Source organism: Peromyscus maniculatus, chromosome 12 (assembly GCF_049852395.1).
Source record: "Peromyscus maniculatus bairdii isolate BWxNUB_F1_BW_parent chromosome 12, HU_Pman_BW_mat_3.1, whole genome shotgun sequence".
NCBI classification, from domain to species: domain Eukaryota; kingdom Metazoa; phylum Chordata; class Mammalia; order Rodentia; family Cricetidae; genus Peromyscus; species Peromyscus maniculatus.
The window spans coordinates 47,123,312-47,143,508 of NC_134863.1; the positions used below are offsets into that span (position 1 = coordinate 47,123,312).

The window sequence follows — 20,197 nt, forward strand, 5'->3', positions numbered from 1 at the left end:
TGGGTTCTTAAAGTCCTTCCGCAAAGCTATTGATCAGAACCATGGCTGACATTTCCGCAACCACAGCAAAAGTCCCTGTCTGAAACAGTCATGGATGCCAGGACAGTCTTCTAGTGGCTGTGAGGCATTTGAGGAACACACACACACACACACACACACACACACACACACACACACACACACACACACACACACAGTACTTTCTAGGTAGGGTCAGGACCTTCAGACTCAAGAGATAATTAACCAGCAGCATCCCTGGTCCTAAGAGCTTTGAGCTTAGCCTGGCCATACTACCTCGTTCTATAGCTTACAAACAGCCCATCAGGAGACTTCTCGGCCTCCGTAATTATGTGTGCCAGCTCCCGGAGTAAATCTGCTCTTATGCATTTCTGAGTTCGAATTTGAAGATGCATCATCCCCCCCCACACACACACACACACAAGCTCATGGCTGATGCCTTGGCTGGCCCCAGATGTTGGTGATGTTTTTAGAGGTGACAGAGATGGAAAAATGAGGCATGGTTGGAGGAAGCAAGTCATTAAGAGTGTGTCTTTGGAGGGCATATTTTGCCCTCTCCATTCCTGTCTTACTCTGCGTCCTGACCACCATCACATGGACTTCTCTGCTCCATCATGCCCTGTTTGCCCTGAGGAATGGACAACTCTTAGGCTAGGAAACTGAAATTGTTCATGCCAGGAATTCTACCGCAGCGACAAGAATGCTAATGCCATGTCTCTTTTAGTTCTGACTTTCAGAGAACCCAATACAAGGTCTCATTTCAGTGTAATAGGGATTATGTTAGGTAATGTGTTAAGACATCCAGGGCACTACTCAGCATGTTCATTATTAATTTTCATTAAGTAATAGCTACTACACAAGTTTAATTATTTGGGGTAAGGAAGTACAATTAAAGACAACAATGACTTTTGTTTAGGATGATCTGGGAGATTGATATGGAAAGGCATTGTGGATGATATATAGGTGGCTCATTAGAAACCACATTTTACAGTTTCAGGAATTCTTTTAATCTTTTCAAATACCTTTATTATTTCTTACCATAGAAAGACATAAAAAGCAGATTGCACAATCAAATGAAATACCAGAGTCATCTGGAGTGTCACACAAGTCATCTTGAGAAGCAGCCGTTCTAACTGCCCACTTCAGTCTCAGCATCTGCAGACACCCTTTCCAGCTGCTGTTCTGGAGGAAGAACTGGGTCTCAGAACAACCGGTGACATCTGTCACTGAGATGTGGAAACAAAGCCTTATTCAGGCCCCTTTTCAATCAGGGGAGCCATGGGCGCATCTCCATGTCCTTCCTTTGTTGAGTTCCTTCTTTCCTCCATTTTCTTGTGGGATCTCACGTCCATCCCTAGGCAATGTCTCTCGTTTCTCTCCTTCCTGCCCTTGGGTCCCTGGAAAAGCATCAGAAAAGGGCAAAATGCACTAGCAACTGAACACATCCCACATTTGTCCCGACAACTAGACAGGAAGAACGCTCTGATTTTGTGGCAGACTTCCATGCCTTACTTTCTACTAACAAATTAACATCAACCCAATTTAACATATTGATAAAGGTTTCAGTCATAAAGAAAAAGAGTTTTTACTAAACTTTAATGTAAGGGCTATGTGACAAATGCAGTGTTTAGGAAGGACCTCCAACCGAAGCAACATTCTCTAGTAGATTGGCTGGGATGGGAGTGGTGGTATCATTCACAGTAAGTACTTCACTTTATTGAACACACACTATTGTTCTAGGATCAGAGTATACAGCAGTAAATAGATCCTACCTTCTGGACACTCCACTATTCATGGAGTAAGACAAAGCATCGATACATAAGCTTAAAAGGAAATAAAAAAATAGCTGGTGGTTCACTAATAACTCCAATAAGGCTACATGATATGGAACTTTCGGGGAAGACTCTTTCATTTTGATGTCCTGGCCGTGTCTTTCAGAGCAAAACAATGGCATTGAAAACTGCCTTATCTATGTGTATTTATGTATCTGCATAACATGCAAGATAATTCCTTCTCCATGCTCTTGCTTGAACTAGAAAATTAGGAGTTTAGAGCCTGTGGAATATATGCTGTTATGAGTGGCAGTCACGTGACTGTCTCAGCCCTTCTGGTGCAAAGTTATGGGGGTGTCTGGTTCAAGCAGTTGTCGCTTTTTGGGTTCCTCGATGAATAAACAAATAAATTTGCTTCATTTCTATCCAACATGATTCCTTCGTGAAGGTCAGAAGGAGAAACAAATGATGGAGCTGAGATAAAAATTAGGAGGAAATTAAAAATTAGAACAGCTCCGGGAAAGTTCTGACAAATGTTTTTCATTAGATCCATCACTAATATTCTGGCAATCAAAATACATATTTAGCAGTCATGAATGTCTCTAGTACTCCCCAGAGCAATATAAAAAGAAAAACTGCAGTGGTGATTTTCTCCAGATTAGCTTTCCTCTTACTGAGATTAGATTATCTGAAAAGCACTCATCAGTAATGATCCCACAGAGACTGGCTGCAAGCATAAGACCAAACCAGCCAATGGATGGGGGAGGGATTCATAAAGCCCCACCTCTAGGTGAGGAGCAATTGACAGCTGATGGTTGTTGGAGAAGGAAGAGTCAGCTTTCTTCAGGAGAGTCGTCCCTCAGAAGCTGCTGATGCTCCAACAGTGGATGGTCCTACACACACACACACACACACACACACACACACACACACGCACACACGCACGCACACAGCACTAAGTAGACTCAGTTTTGTTTTGTTTTTTAAGATAAAAAGAAAAAGCACAGAAAACTGGGAGGAAAAAGTGATTGAGGGATAGAGAAGAAGTTGGAGGTGAGAAAATGGGGTAGATTTGATCAAAACACATTATATGCATGTAGGAAATTCTCAAACAATAAAAATGCTTAAAATAATAAACCTAAAATGTAACAAGACTGATACGGGCTAATGATGATACAGCTTTATGGATATGTCATAACCATTGGGCATATTCTTTACTTGGATGGATTTTAGGGTGTGTGCATCATATCTCAATAAAGACGTTGGAAAAACTATCGGAACTATATATTTTTTCTTTAATTTGGAAATCATGATAGTCCAATTTTAGTTTTGATACCAAAATAGAAGAATTTAGACGGGCATGTTGGCATGTGCCTGAAATTCCAGCACTCAGGAGGCTGAGGCAGGAGAATCAAGTGTTTGAGGACAGTCTGGGCTATATAGCAATCTCCAGGACAGCTGAACCTTTACAGTAAGATCCTGTCTCAAGAGAGGAAGGCAGGACAAGCAGAAAGAAATGGAAGAGAAGGATGAGAGAGAGGTGGAGGGGAGAGAAGGGAAGGTAGGGAAGAGAAAGGAGCAGAAGAAAAGAAAGGAATTAATTATAATCTAACATCACTGGCGAAGAACAGGCCACAAATGCAGCTTTTGGCTCTTTTTCTGCTCTGACTTATAAAAATATTAAATCTACATGTGAGTACAATTTGTTCTTTAAACAAAAAGCAACACAGTCAACCTTTCCTAACCACGAGTTCCACACCTGTGAATTCAACAAACACATTATCACAAATACTCAGGGAAAATTGTCTCTACTAAAAATGTACGGTGTTTTTTCTTGTTCGTATTTCCTAAACAATACACTGTAACAACTACATCCATAGCTTGTATAGTAAAAGTAATCTAGATATAGACTACATGTAACATGTGTGTATATTTTCAAGAAATAGTATGACATTTTGTAAGAGAGACTTGATCATCTTTCAATTTTGGTTTATTTTATCCTGGCATATTTGCTAAAACCAATAGTTTAGAATCTCTCTCTCTCTTTTTTTTTTTTTTTCCGAGACAGGGTTTTTCTGTGTAGCCCAGGCTGGCCTCGAACTCACAGAGATCTGCCTGGCTCTGCCTCCCGAGTGCTGGGATTAAAGGCGTGCGCCACCACCGCCCGGCTCAATAGTTTAGAATCTCTTTCTCGTTCTCTCTCTCTCTCTCTCTCTCTCTCTCTCTCTCTCTCTCTCTCTCTCTCTCTCTCTCAATAACTCCCTCTCTCCCTCCCCCTCTTTGTTTGTGAATGTGTATAAATTTACTGACAAATTCCACTATTTAATAGATATACTTTAAAATTTATTGACAAACATCTCTGTTTAATGCAGCTAGCTTTAAACTACTACGTGGATTATTAAGTAGGGAAATGTTTAAAAGAATATGCATTCTAAAACTTTGATTTTGCACTCACATTTTACATTATACTCTATTTAGAGCTGGTATGAAATAGATATTAAATATTGAGTTATCATAAGAAGTACTGAATGAAGCCGGGCGATGGTGGTGCACGCCTTTAATCCCAGCACTCGGGAGGCAGAGGCAGGTAGATCTCTGTGAGTTCCAGGCCAGCCTCATCTCCAAAGCAAGTTCCAGGACAGGCACCAAAGCTACACAGAGAAACCCTGTCTTGAAAAAAAAAAAAAAAAAAGAAGAAGAGGAAGAAGAAGTACTGAGTGGTGTTTTCAAGACGCTTATCATAAGCTATGAACGAAGAAGTTAGTCTTGGCCTCCTCAAAACAGACAAGGCAGGGGCTTTGGGCTCCCTTCCCTATGGCTTAAATAATGACAGTCCTGTTCTGCCACCTACCGAAGAAGGAGGGTGCTTGGTTTGAAGGCACAGGTGCTGTTCAAAGGATTCTGAAAATTCCTGTATTTTGGAATGAGCTCCTCTTTGTGACCCCACTGGCTCCTTGAATGACCCATCCACTGAGCATTTTCTGTGATAACGCATGGAAAGATGGCTTCGGGATCCCTGGTCTTCATGGGAATGTCGTCTAGGGTGGCAGTCGGGTGGCGTAATGCTGGGAAATGCGGGAAACTGGAAACATAGAAAAAAAATTAAGTTGACCTCATAATGGGTATGTACAATACTAACCCAGAGACAGGGTACATATAAAATAACAACTAGAGAAAACATGTTTTGGGAAAATTTTATCTTTTTTCTCAGTAGGAGCTTCTCCTGCCATAACATGGCAGAGTCAGTGGTTAAAATATCATGTTGAGTATCTCCAGATTATGATATTGCTTGCTCTTCTACCAACAGGACAGTGGAGGGCTCCAAGCCTAGAGTAAAATTGCCAGAATAATCCTTTAAAAGTTTTAGTGACACTACAAATGTTTCAGAAATAATGTAAAGATGAATACTTATGGACTTTTAAAATAAATAGAAAATAATGGAGGAATTATGAGGAACAATTAATTTATCATATATATATAACTAATACATATCAAAAGAAGTATAAAATTAAGCATATATGAAAACTTTAAAACCCTACACATTATCAATGCCTAACAAATATCCAGCACGTACACAACCATATCATGAAGGCTTCCAGACACTGAGATCATATAATGACATCAATGTTGGGGTCACAATTTGAAAATAAACAAAGGGCAGAGTTCAGAGAAGCCAAATTTCCTTAAAGAACCATGATGCTCTCTCAGTTTTTCTCACACTCCAGCTCATTTCAGTGTAGACTTTGTACTGAAGACATTTGTTTCCATGTGGCCAAATTCTGCACACAGTTTAGTCTATCTCAGTCACTGAGTTGTATTCAACTTAAGTTTCCCACGGGGCCCTTTTGGAAACATTCTTCTCTCTCCCTTCAATCGCTGTAAATCTTTAGCTTCCTTAGATCTTTCCGTCATGGCGACTCAGACGTTTTGTTCACTTACCCCATCTCTTGAGTGTGAGGGGCCCCCAAGGTTCTAGATTAGTCCCTTGTCTTTCTCTTTTCATTCTGCGCCGTCTCCCTACACCCGTCTGGACCTCAGTCTCTAGCTATAATCCTAGTTTATATCGTAAATGCTGACTTCTCCCCTGAGTTGTCCAGTCAACTCCCCGCGGTGTTCCATGGATTCCCAGACTGACATATACATCTGAGCTACTCTATAAGTCTAGAGAAAGCCATTGTTTTGGACCAGGTGTGGGAGCCCACAAAGATTCCAACTTGTGGTTTGACTCAAGGTCAGAGAGTCAGAGTTTACATTGCCCTCCAAAGCTGCATAATAGGGTGCAAAGGCCTGGTTACCAGGTGCCTTATACTTCAAGGCCTAATCACAAGAGGCTTTGCCGTGGGGTGTGGGTACCAGGTGTTTTGAAGGGTCTACACTTGGTTGTACATTGTGTTTTGATCTTGAAACGGGGAGGTCTTTTGCCTCTCCCCTTGTTAGTGTATAAAAAGCCCATTAGAAATAAACTCGAGGCTCCTGGGTATTGACCCAGGACCCTCCGGAAGCTATTTTGTGTCTCTTCTCTTTTTTTTCTTCGTCTACTTCTATATTTCCTATCTAGCATTTCTAAATTTCTCACTCCTCTCTTCAAGGGACACTTTGATAGGTTGGGGCTGAACCTCAACAACGAGGCTTCTGAATTGGCTCCCAACAGATCAGGCTAAAATAAAAATGGAGTCACCCATGCTAAATCTCCAAGTAGTTCAACTAAGAACCCAGAAGAAATGGGACAGCTGAATTTCCCAAGCAGGCTAGTTTCAATGGGCATGCTGACGAAGTAGCCCCTGGTTTGATCCTTATGCAAAGATCAAGACCTAAAGTATCTTTACATTAACCAATAAGTAATTTTCCTACTGTTTGCCTCCCTAGCCAGCCTTTTAAGAAAAGAAACTTGGAAATAATCGAGCAGACTGCCCCCCACACACTTTGTTTCTGCTATTGTTGTTCTCTCTGTGTCTTTAAAACCATCTCTACCCATCAGAACATGTGTTACATTCTGTAGAATGCAGGCATAGAGCACAGTGATGGACCCACTAGCAATCCATTCTCGGTAGGAACATCAATTTGAATTAATATTCATGCACCAAGCTTCTGGAGCTAAGGGAGCCAGGAAAGAGTACATTAGCACCTGATTTCAGAAGGTGAGAGGGAAAGACATGTTGAAGAAGACAGAAGAGTTGCCTGTATCTTTCCTCTTCCAACGCTAAGCAATGTACGGCCTTTAGAGCAGAGAAGGAGGAACTTAAACCAAGGTCTTAGACTTGAAATCCACTATCAGGCCCCTCCAGTGTAACCCAGTGCCAGGAGCCCCACAGCCCATACCCCTAGGACGGTGCACACAGATTAAACCTCTGGAACCATGTTAGACAGGCACCAAGGCAGCACCCCTCCCTTAACTATGAGAGTAGAGGAAGAAGCAGCCAGCACATTGTGGAGCAGGATAAAGTTACTACAAGACTTTGCATTGTAGTTCAGGACCAGGGATTGCTGCAGTGAAACTCACACCAGAGACCAAGGTTCTAGATTTAAGCCCAATCTTAGAGTGTAAGCCTCTAGGCATCCCCCGGCATCTGGTAGAGATCTGTACATAGATGGGCCAGATCTGTGTTTCGGCTTATATCCTTGCCAGGCATGGAGTAGGCATGTATACCTGCCTATATTGAGACTTCCCATCTTTGTGGCTATAGGACCCAGACTAAAGCTACCCATCTTAGCATCAGTCTAGAAAGCCAAGGGACCGTACTGACAAAACTACCTACAATGTCCAACAGCACAACAGGGAACGAGAACATGTTTGCTAGGGGTATGGATGGTGTGAAGACGGGTCTGCCTTAGAACTCAGTGACAGACTAGTGGTCCCTACAACTAGGCCAGTGCCACAGTTAGAACCTCTGCAACTGTCCCAATGCCAGAGAGAGACAAGCCACCCAGTCATCACTGTCTATAGCTGGTTATAACAGTCTGGAGTGATGAGTTTACCTCAGCAGCTGGCAGTAGATAGCAGGGTGACCCTTTGTCTTGAGTGGGTGCTGCACTGTCTCAATAGGCTTTGGGCTTGAGCTAAGGGTGTGAGGCAGTATTCTAGTGTCGGCGATCACATAACTGCTTATTGCAGTTTTTCGGAAAGTGCAAACACCGTAACATGGAGAGCATACTTTCCACGTAGGGAAAGTAAAGGGAGGTAAGAACCCAACTGTGCCCTGAGAGCGGGAAGCTGTCCTTCCGCAGTAAGTTTTCCAGGAACCGGGCAGACTCCCATAGTCTAACTACAGGCCATGGACTGTGGACAAACCCTGTGATCTACCTCAGCCAAGGGGAAGGCTGTGGGAAGGCAGCACCTTTTTTTTTAAGGTTCTGCTTGATTCATGCTATGCAGCATACCATCTTAGGGTGGGGAACAAAACTTGAGCTTGGGTTTCCCTCTAGTGTTGAGATATATTTACACACCAGCAGGGAGGCGTTCTAACAATTTCCTAGTGCCATCTGGTGACAAAAGAGCAGAAGTAACTTTAGGTTTGGGAAAAGAAGCAGGCACCAACAAAACCACACAACAACAACAACAACAAAAAGACTATACGAAAAGTACAGGTCCAAATAAATACCTCACAAATGAATACAAATGCAAACAGCATTTGCACATCCCTGGGGACTGCCAGAGACCCATGATCTCACCTAGCATTCAAAACACAATGCCAGAACTGACTACGAGATTAGTCTGTGTAGGAACTCTTCGTGGAATCCTCCAAGCTGTTTCAGTAAACCCAATGAGCTCCCAGGAAGCACAGAGGAACGATCTGATACTCTAATAAAGAAATTTCACAGAAACATGGAGGCAATTGTTAAGACTAAAACTAAAATCTTTGGGGTGAAAGTACATGAGCCAAAACTTAGAACACAATGAAAGGCACTAAGAGCAGAACAGACCCAACGGAAGGAAGAATAAAGGAAGGGGAGACAGGCTGCTTGGAAATACAGAGGTTAAAATGAAGGAAGAATGAGGAGGGTGTGGGATCTTCTGGGGAACAGGAGCAGAGAAAATATTCAACTTCCCAGGGCTCAGGGGGAACTTGTCAATATCAGAGGGAAAACTTACCAGAGTTATAAAAAAAAAAATTTCACAACACAGAGATGAGATCACACACCCAGATCAAAAGTCGTAGTCAGACTCAACACACACAAGTGTACTGTAACTTATAATCAGTCCCTCAAACACACACAAATGTACTGTAACTTACAGTCAGTCCCCAACACACACAAGTGTACTGTAACTTATAGTCAGTCCCCAACACACACAACTGTACTGTAATTTATAATCAGTTCCTCAAACACACACACACACAAGTATACTGTAACTTATAGTCAGTCCCCAACACACACAAGTGTACTGTAACTTATAGTCAGTCCGCAACACACACAAGTATACGGTAACTTATAGTCAGTCCCTCAAACACACACACACACAAGTGTACTGTAATTTATAGTCAGTCCCTCAAACACACACACACACACACACACACACAAGTGTACTGTAACTTATAGTCAGTCCCCAACACACACAAGTATACGGTAACTTATAGTCAGTCCCTCAAACACACACACACACAAGTGTACTGTAACTTATAGTCAGTCCTCCAAACACACACACACACACACACACACACACACACATACACACACACAAGTGTACTGTAACTTATAGTCAGTCCCCCAAACACACATACACACACACACACACACACACACACACACACACACACACACACACAAGTGTACTGTAACTCATAGCCAGTTCTCCCAAACACACCACAGGAGTCAAAGGGAATTTTTCAAAGGTAGAGACAAAACAGAAGGCTCCAAAGTCAGAACAAGTAAAGAAACAAATAGCAGGTAGGTAGGGGTATTCAATGCATGGGACACCTTATTTCTCCACAGAAATGCAGCAGGAAAGAGTGGCATGAGATTACCATGGGGCCACAGAGAAATCAAACTGTCAACAAAACTATTGTGCCTACTACAACAATTCCTTAGAAATGATAGAGAGGTGTGGTGATATTTTATTATACTCTAATAAGACTTGCCTGAAGATCAGAGGACAGAGCCAGTCACAGAGTTAAACTCAGAGGTCAGGCAGTGGTGGCACACACCTTTAATCCTCTGTGAGTTCAAGGCCACACTGGGCTGCATGAGATTGATCCAGTCTAGGAGAGAAACAGAGCCAGGCAGTGGTGGCACACACCTTTAACCCCAGTATTTGGAAAGCACACATGCCATTATTTTTTTTCAGCACTAGGAAGGCTGAGATAGGAAGTGATATGGCTGGGTGGAGAAAGGCATGTAAGGTGTGAGGAGAGTCTTTTGGCTGAGGACTCTGAGGCATTCAGTCTGAAAATTGTGGAGTTGATGAGGTGAGAAGTGACTGTGACTTGTTCCTTTGTCTCTCCGATCTTTCAGCATTTACCCCAATATCTGGCTCAGAGTTTTTATTAAGACCATTTAGGATTCATGCAACAGAGAGGTAGAGACATTCCTAGATGAATGAAACCTGAGTAAGTATATTTCCCTGAATGTCTCCTAAAAAAAAAAAAAATGTGTAAAGGAGTTCCTTAAACTGAGAGAAACAGACACTAACGAGAGAGAAGAAAGCACTAGATGACATAAAATTCACGGGTAACATTCACAATTCAGACCAGTTCAGAGTGTTCGAAACCAATGCACGTGTTTGGTGTGAAGACTAAAAGGCAGCTAAGATAATAAGTGCATTGATATGTTAATATGTGGACAGCATACAGACATGTAGACAGGGGCATCACAAGGGAGATTATGGGGAAATGGGGTGAATATGCAGGGGTCCTGCATTACAGCGTATTTATATACCTATCTCTTATCTTTCCAACGACAGCAATTGCTATCATTTCATATTAATTCATTATAACTAACTCATGATTTTTATTTTATGAATTGAATTGCTGCTCAGTTCTAAAACTAAAAATGAAGCCAAATAAAATCTTCTCATCCTTATAGTTTTGTTCTCAAGGATGTCCCATCGTAATGCATGCCCGGTTCAGCCCCCTCAGTTTCCCCGCACTCAGTGGACGGCAGAGGAACTGCCCTCAACACCCAGATGAGCAGTCTGCAGATTCCCCTTCTCAAGTGTCTCTCAAGACCAGTCATTTCTTTAGTCCAAGGCATCATTATCACCTTTATTAGATTGGCATTGCTCACCTAATGCACACTCCTGGGCGAGCACATCTTGTATCTCCGCCCACTTCCTTTGCTTTCCCTTTCCCAAAGCAAACAGGATAGTTAAACCGATGATAAACTCCCACCTGTCACCTTCTCATTTTGCACCATCTCAGCTGAGTGACCTGGCCTCCCCGGTCTTTAGTGAGTGCTCCAGCTCTCCTCTCTTGCACAGGACAGGACTATAGAGGGAGTCCTCCCTACAGTGATCTCATCCACCACCACCACTTTTCACTTCCCTAAGGGTTATGAAAATCACTGATAAAAGCAGAGTGTGATAGCTCACCCCTTTAGTCCCAGCACTCAGGAGGCACAGGCATGTGGATCTCTGTGAGTTCTAAGCCAGCCAGAGTAACATAGTGAGGCCCTAACTCTTAAATAAAATAGAGAGACCCACTGACACAAAGATGTCCTCTATCATGCCAAATTCAGACGAAATTCAGCAAGTAAGGCAGGAGAGAGGTGTACTCATCTTCTCCCTGCCTAGTAAATTGTCTTAGGGCTTTCCTTACAAAACAGCCAAATGTACAAAAACCAAGAGAAAGACCCATATATAAAAGATGGCTTTCAGACCTCTTACACAAATCCATAAAAGAGTTCATACTTTTTCACAATTGCAACAACTCTGACGAGACACTTTCCAACAAAGGCACCTCCATCAACAAGCAGATGATAACTCCTGCTTTGTGTCTTCAGGAATAAAGGCCTTTGTACATAACCAAGCCATGTCAATTCCTTTCTTTGGCTAATAAAAAGCTTCACTGATCTTCCCCTCTCATTACACATACCTGAGGCTTGGCAGAGTGTAGATCCCAGATTGTAATTAGTTTACTCATTCCTGAGTGTAAAATTTATTCATTTATTTATGTTGTTTGTTTGTTTGTTTTCCACTCATTGTTTCAACTTTGACCAGGGTAATCATTTTTCACTTTCCCAAGAAACAGCAATTCCCCTAAAAACCCTTTCTCAGCTACTCTGGTTGAGTCAGGTCTCTAGTAGAGGCTGTCCTAGGTCCCCACAGCCCTCCTTTATGATACCACACAACTGTAACCAGGGATCTGGCTAACTGTTCAGTGTCGCTTCACCATTAGGCCATTTGCTCTATCATATCAAGGGCCATGTCTTATGTAGTACCTGCCCCTTGACTCATTCATACCATGAGTTAAACGCACCCAGAATGGGCAGATGCACACGCAGATGAGGGTGCCAGAGGACCAAGGAGGTGGCTGTGAGATTGTGTTTTCTAAGAAAGTCAGAAGCTACACCTGTAAAGTCTCACCAACACAGCTGTCTAAACAAGAGCTGAACAAGGAGAACACCAACAGACATGCTAATGTGGACAGCGGGAAAGCCCTAGAAGCCTCAACCCTACACAAAGAGCTACAGGCAACTAATGAAGGTTGGGAACAGGAAAAAATGGTCTTCTCCAGGGATGAGCCCACCAACTCGTTATCCCATACCAATGGTCCGCCCTGAAAATATATACACAAGTAACTTTATAAAGACTTATCAGGTTGTACTTATGTATTTAGGAATATAGATATATAATATATATACATAGAATATTATATATATACATAGAATATATATATATATATATGCAGCAATTAATGAAAAGGAGGCCATCAACTTGAAAGAGAACAAGGAGGGGTGTATAGGAGGACATGGAAGGAGGAAAAAGAAGGGGTAAATGATATAATTATATTATAATGTCAATAAATTTAAAAAAATTAAAAATGAGGTTATCTAGTGACATAAATGTTTATGTTATTCATCAAGAGTATAAAAAAATGGTCAAGGATTACGTAAAATAACAATGTATCTTTTGGGTTAGCCTTAAAAAGCATTTAATTAATACCAACACTAATAAGAATACAGGACCAGCTTCTTGTACACAGGACTATCAATGTGTAAAGCATTCCTTGAAAGCCTTAAGATCTATTTGTCAACAAGCTGCTTAGATCTGGCCATTGGGCATTGTTACAGCGTGAGCTGTGTTGCTCCAAAGCTCTAGACTGATGCTCCCAGTAACTCAGAATGTGACTGTATGCAGCAGTAGGGCCTTTACAGAGGCCATTTAGTTACCGTGGCCTTTAGAATGAACCCACTTCACTGGTCTCTTAGAAGAGGAAGAAATGTAGGTGCACAGAAAGATAGAAGACAGGAATTTGCTTACCATAGAGAAGCCACATAAAGACCTAGTAAGGAAGGCACCACTTCAATCAAAGCAGAGGTCTCCTAAGATCCAGAATGCCAAGAAAATAAATTTCTGATGTCTATGCTACCCGGTCTGCAGGATTAACAAGGAACTCATCTATCTGGAATCTTACTCTCACTCATCACAATGGTTAGCATTTTAATGCAGCTGAGGTCCCTGAGTTAAGTCTGCCAGTCTGTTTTCTGTGGGTCAGTCACAGTACTTGTTGCTGTGGAAAAGTGGAGAGCAGAGAGGCTCAGTGCCTGCCTCTTCCAGTCAGGGTTTGCTTAGGAGGCAGGCTTGCCACAAACAGTACACATGACTATTCTAGCTGAATGGCATACATTTTAAGGTACGCTTGTCCAACCTTTTGACATCGCAGTACAACATCATCTTCAAAGTTCATGCTTGGGATCTCATGATCAAGTTACCAAAACAAAAAATTGGAAAATAAATACCTCAATGTCTTAAGTAAGTCTACACTTTTGTGTTGGGTGGCATTCATAACTGTCCTCAGCTGTATTCTCAGACCAGAACATACCAGGGGAAAGAACAAAATATGACTGTATGAAGCAATAATAAGGTCAACTATTTATATTTACATGGATCCGGGGACCTGGATGGGGAATCCGGGAGACTTCTGTGAATGTGTGATGACTGAGTTATAATATGCAGAGGCTCAGTGGAGGGAATACAGACTGCTTTGTACCTGAGGATGAGCCCCACACTTGGGTAGGGAGACTGTCACAAAAGGAGCTTGCTGGTGGGCTAGGGAGTAAAGAGAGCCTAGGAAGGGACAGAGGACTGGGGTTAAGAGATACAATGAGATTCCAATAGGGCTGTAGTGCAGGTGTGCCATGATAATGCAGCCTAAAACCATCTAAGGTTTGCTGTGTGATGCAAGGATGTTTTCTTTCTTTTCTTCTCCTTTTGTAGTCTAGCAGTTCTCTTCAGCAATGTTTTATGATCGCTAGTAATAGTAAGTACTTACTTGGTACTTGGTGCTATACTGAGCTTTTATGTATATTAGTCACTGAATGTCAGAGGTATGACTACCCCAGGTCCCGTTTAGGGGAATCTGAGCAAAGACATTAAGGACCTCGTCTGGAGCCACACTGCCAGGGGAAGCAGAAGGCAACCGCATGAGCTCCTTCCAAACCCATCCCCCGCTCTCCTGCATAACAGCTTCTCCACTGTAGCATCCCAGAGAAGAGAGTAAAGGCCATAGAATAATGTGCTGAAAGCTCCACTATTGTCCTTCCCTCCCGTGCATTACAGAATGGCTACCTATTCAAACTGAATACGAATATAATGTAAAATATGAGAAGCCATTCACTGCCAATCATACAATATTGTAGTAGCGCTTCTTTCCAGTTTTTTGAGAGATACCTTTGGGGTCCAGTCCCAGTGTAAACAACCACTATAGGAATGAGTATATATAACTACGCTTAGGATCATCAGGGACAAAGATTAAAATTTTGAGAATTTACTACTTTAATTTGAAAATATGCCAAAAGAATAGAAAATAGAGAAATTCGATCTGAAGAAAGCCAAAAGAGAATGCTGGGTGTAGAGGGGGAAACTTGTTTGTTCCCCTCAAATGACTTGGCAGGGACAGTCATACGTGGTGTCTACCCTGGAGCATGAAGGAACTGAAGATTCTTCAGTGGTCAGGGCCCTCAGTCTCTTCTCCAAGTGATGTTTCATGTGGTGCAAGGACCCCTCTCACAGGGCTCAGATGATGCAGAACAAGGTTACAGGAACTGTAGTAAGCCGTGGAAAGGAGTAGACATCTGAATCCACTAAGCTATTAGAAATGCATTCATACAATGAGCAGAAGAAATGGTTGACATGGAAACAGGCTTACCTCTGTTTTGTATCCCTGTGATGATGGAAGGAGAAGGCAAAATAACAGGCTTCATCTTACCTCCTTTGCTTTTCACCCAAGACAGTAAGTTAAAGCTAGATTTCTCCAAGTCTTTAAATCAGCAATCACAGATTGAGTCTGAACAAGAAGCCATGTTCTATGAGAAGGACTGACTTTCACCCCTGACTGTAATCTCATTCTTTCTGACAGTTCACATTTTTCTACTAGACTAGAATTTGCACGAGCATTAGAGACCATGTGTCTCTATTTTTTACTTCATAATCCCCATGTTTGGCATAATACCTGGAACAAAATACGTGTTCAATAAACATGTTGAAGGAATTAATGTTCTATTACTGTGTTATTGAATCCTAAGACTGATAATGATGGATTAGAAAACACATTCAGAACAGGCAAGAAGGAGGAAGCTCTTCCCATTCATTTAACAATAGTGAATCGAGATCCTTCAGATGCAGAGACAGAAGAGGTTTTGATGAGATCAATGGGAAAGAAGAAAGAAGAGAATGAGAGAATGCATTTCATTCATTAAAACAAGACACAAAACCTGAAAAGCAATGCTGTCCAGAACTTGACAGGAAGGCCCTGCTGCTGAGGACTTCACATACTTGAGACAGACGATGGAGACATCAAGCTGGTGCTAACCTGGCAGCCATATCCCTACTGGCTACTTTTCACAGTGCTGGAAGTCACGCTACTGAAGAAGAAAAACCATCATGAGTCTTCCCCAGATGTTTCTCCTTATGAGCTGCAATAACAACTGACCTGGGAAGACTTGTCCACTGGTGTAAAATAGTGGAATGAATATCACAGGGTAAATCAGCCACTTTCTGACTGGATTTAAGACCCACTCAACAAGAAAATCATGCCTGGCACCATTATTGGGACAGGAACCAATTGCTGGACTGACCATAGACCCTAGGAGAGAACCTATTACTTTTTTTGGCTTTTTGAGACAGGGTTTCTCTGTGTAGTTTTGGTGCCTGTCCTGGATCTCGCTCTGTAGACCAGGCTGGCCTCGAACTCACAGAGATCCGCCTGCCTCTGCCTCCAGAGTGCTGGGATTAAAGACATGCGCCACCACCGCCCAGCTGATAACCTATTACTATTAATCATTAACTCTTATCATTATACCCATAGATCAATGCATCCCCCTCACCCTTCATCAGAGATGCTTCTGATTGTGGTAGATGATAATCAACACAGAAATAGCTGACTTCAGAATGCCTAGCCATAAATAGAACATATAAACCATACCTCCCCCTTCAAAAGCTCGGGGGTCACTGTGAAAGAGGTGGTAGACATAATTTAAGAGCTTGAGGTGGTGGACAACCACAAGGAAACAGTGTCCTCTGGTCCCATCAGAGAAACTGACATATGAGCTCAGTGGTTATAACAACATGCAGAAACCTCTGAAAGCTCGAGATAAACCAAATCTCAGCATGGGGGTGGGGGGGCCGCGCGCGCGTGCGTGCGAGCGCGCGCACAGTATCTCACCCCTAGTCAAGCAGCTATTGGCCATTCTTAGCTGCTGGAGGAGGAAAGGTCAGTTTTCTCTAATAGTGCAGCCTCCGATAGGTTGACCAAGCTGCAGTGGAAAGCCACACATCCAAGACCATTTGAGCAGCACAAACTCCAAACCGGTCTTGATCGGGGGGAAAGGAGACACAAAGTTGGGTGGGAGAAGGGTGGGTGGGTGGAGAGGGGTAGACGGGAGGAGAGGGGTGGGTGGGTCTGCAAGGAGTGACGGGAAAAAAAGGCAAATATGGTCAAAACGCATTGTGTGAAATTCTCCAGGAACTAATTCTAAAGGAAAATTGAAAACAATGTTAGTCCAAAGTGAGAAAAATTCTAGCACATTTTGATGATAAAACACAGATTTGATTTACCAAAAAAGCAGCATTATTGATTTAAACGAAGGAGAAGCCGCAGGCTTGTTTTCTGGAACTCCGGCCATGTCTGTTCTGTGTCCTCTGATTTCTTCTCTATCACTCAGATTTTAAATTTTATGCCACATTTTGTCTCTTAAAGAACATACAAGCATGCTCATTTGTTAATTGTAAAATGGATTATTTCTCTGGACACTCTAGCCAGGTTAAAATAAGGAAATGGTCAAGTTAGAGACAAGCAGAAAAATACACTACGCGTACACCGTTGAGAGACACTGTGGACAATAAATCTGTGGTTCCCCGCCCCCCAAAACACGGCAGGCTAACCATGAATTATCTAAACAAAGTGGATTATGTGTGTTTAAAAGCATAATAAACTTGTTTCTTTTGGAAACTGTACTTTGTAAAGCAGATTGCTTCTTTAATTTTCACACTCCCTGTGGCCCTAGGGCAGCTATTGCAATCAATAGCAAATCACAGATTTTCTCTCCATTATCTTTGCCTGGTTCCCATACATGGAAGCTTCAGGCTAATTGTACTCCTGCTTCAAAGATTTTGAAAAAATCTCGTTACGTCTGAAACATTGAATTGTGCTGAGATCACACGTGAGCACATCATGCAGGCGTGTGTTTTAAAACAGAGACGTGGAAGGCTGGAACTGAGTCTCCCAGAGAGCGGCCGGTCCCACGCCTCGCTTCACCCGAGGAAATGGAAGGGAGGAAGTAAGTGCTCGCACTAATCCTTTGTCACTGACCGTTCATGAGGTAAGGGGCTCCTTTTGAAATGTTTGTGTCTCAGAGAAGCCTCACCCCTCAAGCTGTTGGTCAAGGGCAGCAAAAGTAATTCCGGGGTACACTTTACAACCATTGTGTATGTGGGGCCCTGGAACGGACCTTAGATAGGGTTACCCACAACCTTACTTTGCTCTGGGGTTGGCCAAGAAGGGGTTTGGTAAGCTGTCTCTACTAGCTGGAATTCTAAGTGACTTGTGAAAAAAAATGGCATTCACTGTGTACCTGTGAAGTAGATGACGTGCATGTGGAGCCTTCCAGCACAGCGGCTGAATAAGGGAATGTGCCAGCTATCTGCAGGAGAGTCCTAACCTGGCCCAGCCTGCCCACGCGCTCCTCGGAGCTTCCTCTGGCATTGTATTCCTTGCCTCTGGCTGCTATGGGCAGGGTTTGAGGGCTGTTCCATCTCTAATCATATAAGCAATGGCAACCAAAAGAAAAGGTGTATTATATTTATCAAAGGCAGTGATTTGCTGTGTGGAATCTCCGGTCCCTTAAAGGCCATCATATACATGAGCTAATTGCACTATTTCAAAATTGGAAGTCACACATTGACCCATAACATCTACACAGAACAACTACAAATTCCTCTCCTTTGGCTTAAATTCTGTCACTTAGTGGTATGAACTCTGATTTATCAGGAACAATGAACAGTAATTCAAGACATCTTAGATTACTTAAAATGAAGAAACCATTACTTAAAACTTAAAATACTAGTCCTTTGAAAGGGCAACTCAAACACATAAAAAGGATTTTGTTTTATAAGAACGGAAAAGTTTGGAAACATTAATTTAAGCCAAAGAACTCCTCAAATATTCTCTAAGATAACCCCCCCAACACACACACACACACACCACTGCAGCTCCCCTGACTTTATGGTCACTCACTGGGCAGGGCAGGGAGGCTTTCCTGTAGCTGGCTTCTTGTGGTCGGTGGTGGTCCCGGAGTCCTCGCTCATCCTTTTCTCTCCAGCTGTGACCCCAAAAGCTGCTCATCCATTTGGCAAAAGACACATCATCATCATCATCGTCATCTCTGTGCTCCATGGAAATGTGACTCAAAATATTAAAGGCCTGCCCCTAAAACTGACAGAGATATAACCCAGGCTTTGATGAATCCCACCCAGAACACTGAAAGAAACTGGTGTTTGAAATGGTCTCTGATAATGGCATCCTCAAAAAAGAAAAATTTACCAAACAACCACTTCATCATCAGGCAGCCTGGAGCAATGTCTATTTATAAACTGCACAGCCCACACACCCCTCCCCCTTGTCTCTTTAAATTGAGAGGCTGTTTAATCCTCCTGTTTCCAGGGCTGTGCCTCACAGCCTAAGGGCAGGCAGCAAAGTCCACTGCCTGGTTTTCTCTGAGCCTTTCTGCCAAAGGCATGTGGCGGCATCTCCAGCTGTCAACGGTGATGAAGCGTGACCCTCACAATATGCTTGTCAGCTCCAGGCTGGCTGAAATGGGGCCACATCCAAACGACAGACAACTGGAGCTTGCAAGGTAGTGAGCTGTTGGTATCTAAAGCTGGATGCCTTTCTAATAAATAAAAATGATATAGAAAAAAATCTGTCTCTAGGTCAAATTGGATAGCTTTTTTATTTGAGCATTATCTGTACATATATATATAATATACAAATCTTAAGTGTATATCTTAACAAATTTTTATGTATATATACACTCTTATGCTACCAGCCATTGTTACTAGCTAAGCACAGATATTTCCAGGATCCAAGAAAGCTCCTGCTAACCCCTTCCAATCCATATTTCTTTGAAAAGTTTGCTACATCTGGCTTGTTTCATAAAACTTCTATAAATTTGTAACCTCTGAGTCTTCTTATTCTTTCTAAAATTAAAAAAAGCTACATTTCCAGAACTCATACTTTGCAGTGTATATGAAGACCAATATTTTAGAAATGTGATTTTCATTATAACAATGCTGTAATTGAGAGCCTTGTATCATACTTTGTAGATGAAGAAATTGAGATTCAAACTGATCATCATTTGTCCAAATTTGAACTACTACTAAGCTAAACACCATTGCCAAGTTAAACCATGAACCTTTTTTATCTTCCTGCTGGTATTCTAAGAACTTTGAGGAAATGTTGTAGCCTCAAAGAGAGGGATTCCTGATCAGTCTCCATATGGAAATTCTTCCTAGAGCTGAAGTCGGCCTTTAAGCTATGCTGATATTCCCAGAGCTTTGTTTATACTATGTGACTCTGTGTGGAACTGTCTTTGATTCTTCCTGAGGTAAGTGCTATAGAGCTATACCTACAGATGAAATGGTGCCCTCTGGAAGATGATGAAGGATCCTCAATCTTAGGAAGTAAACAAACTTAGAAGGCTCAGGAAGCACATGGAACTTACAAGGCTCAGGGAGCCTCTCAAAGTCACAAGATTTT

General features: G+C 42.3%; 1 protein-coding gene across 1 annotated transcript; it reads right to left on the minus strand.

Annotated features, from left to right (window-relative positions):
• Positions 1-1,006: 1,006 nt before the first annotated feature.
• Positions 1,007-18,984, minus strand: Lnp1 (leukemia NUP98 fusion partner 1). Its single transcript, XM_006995760.4, has 3 exons — positions 18,677-18,984; positions 4,642-4,872; positions 1,007-1,415 (listed from the first exon to the last, which is right to left on the minus strand). The coding sequence occupies exons 1-3, from the start codon at positions 18,833-18,835 to the stop codon at positions 1,266-1,268; spliced, it is 540 nt and encodes a 179-aa protein (XP_006995822.1). The 5' UTR covers positions 18,836-18,984; the 3' UTR covers positions 1,007-1,265.
• Between the last annotated feature and the right edge of the window lie 1,213 nt (positions 18,985-20,197).

What these genes read in the sequence shown, in the direction of transcription:
- Lnp1 (XM_006995760.4), bottom strand. Translation starts at nt 18,835, where the DNA reads ATGGAGCACAGAGATGACGATGATGATGATGATGTGTCTTTTGCCAAA. An exon ending in AAGCCTCCCTGCCCTGCCCA is followed by an intron (nt 4,873 to 18,676) that starts GTGAGTGACCAT and finishes CTATGTTTCCAG; the next exon opens with TTTCCCGCATTTCCCAGCAT. An exon ending in CCAAGCACCCTCCTTCTTCG is followed by an intron (nt 1,416 to 4,641) that starts GTAGGTGGCAGA and finishes ATGCTTTTCCAG; the next exon opens with GGACCCAAGGGCAGGAAGGA.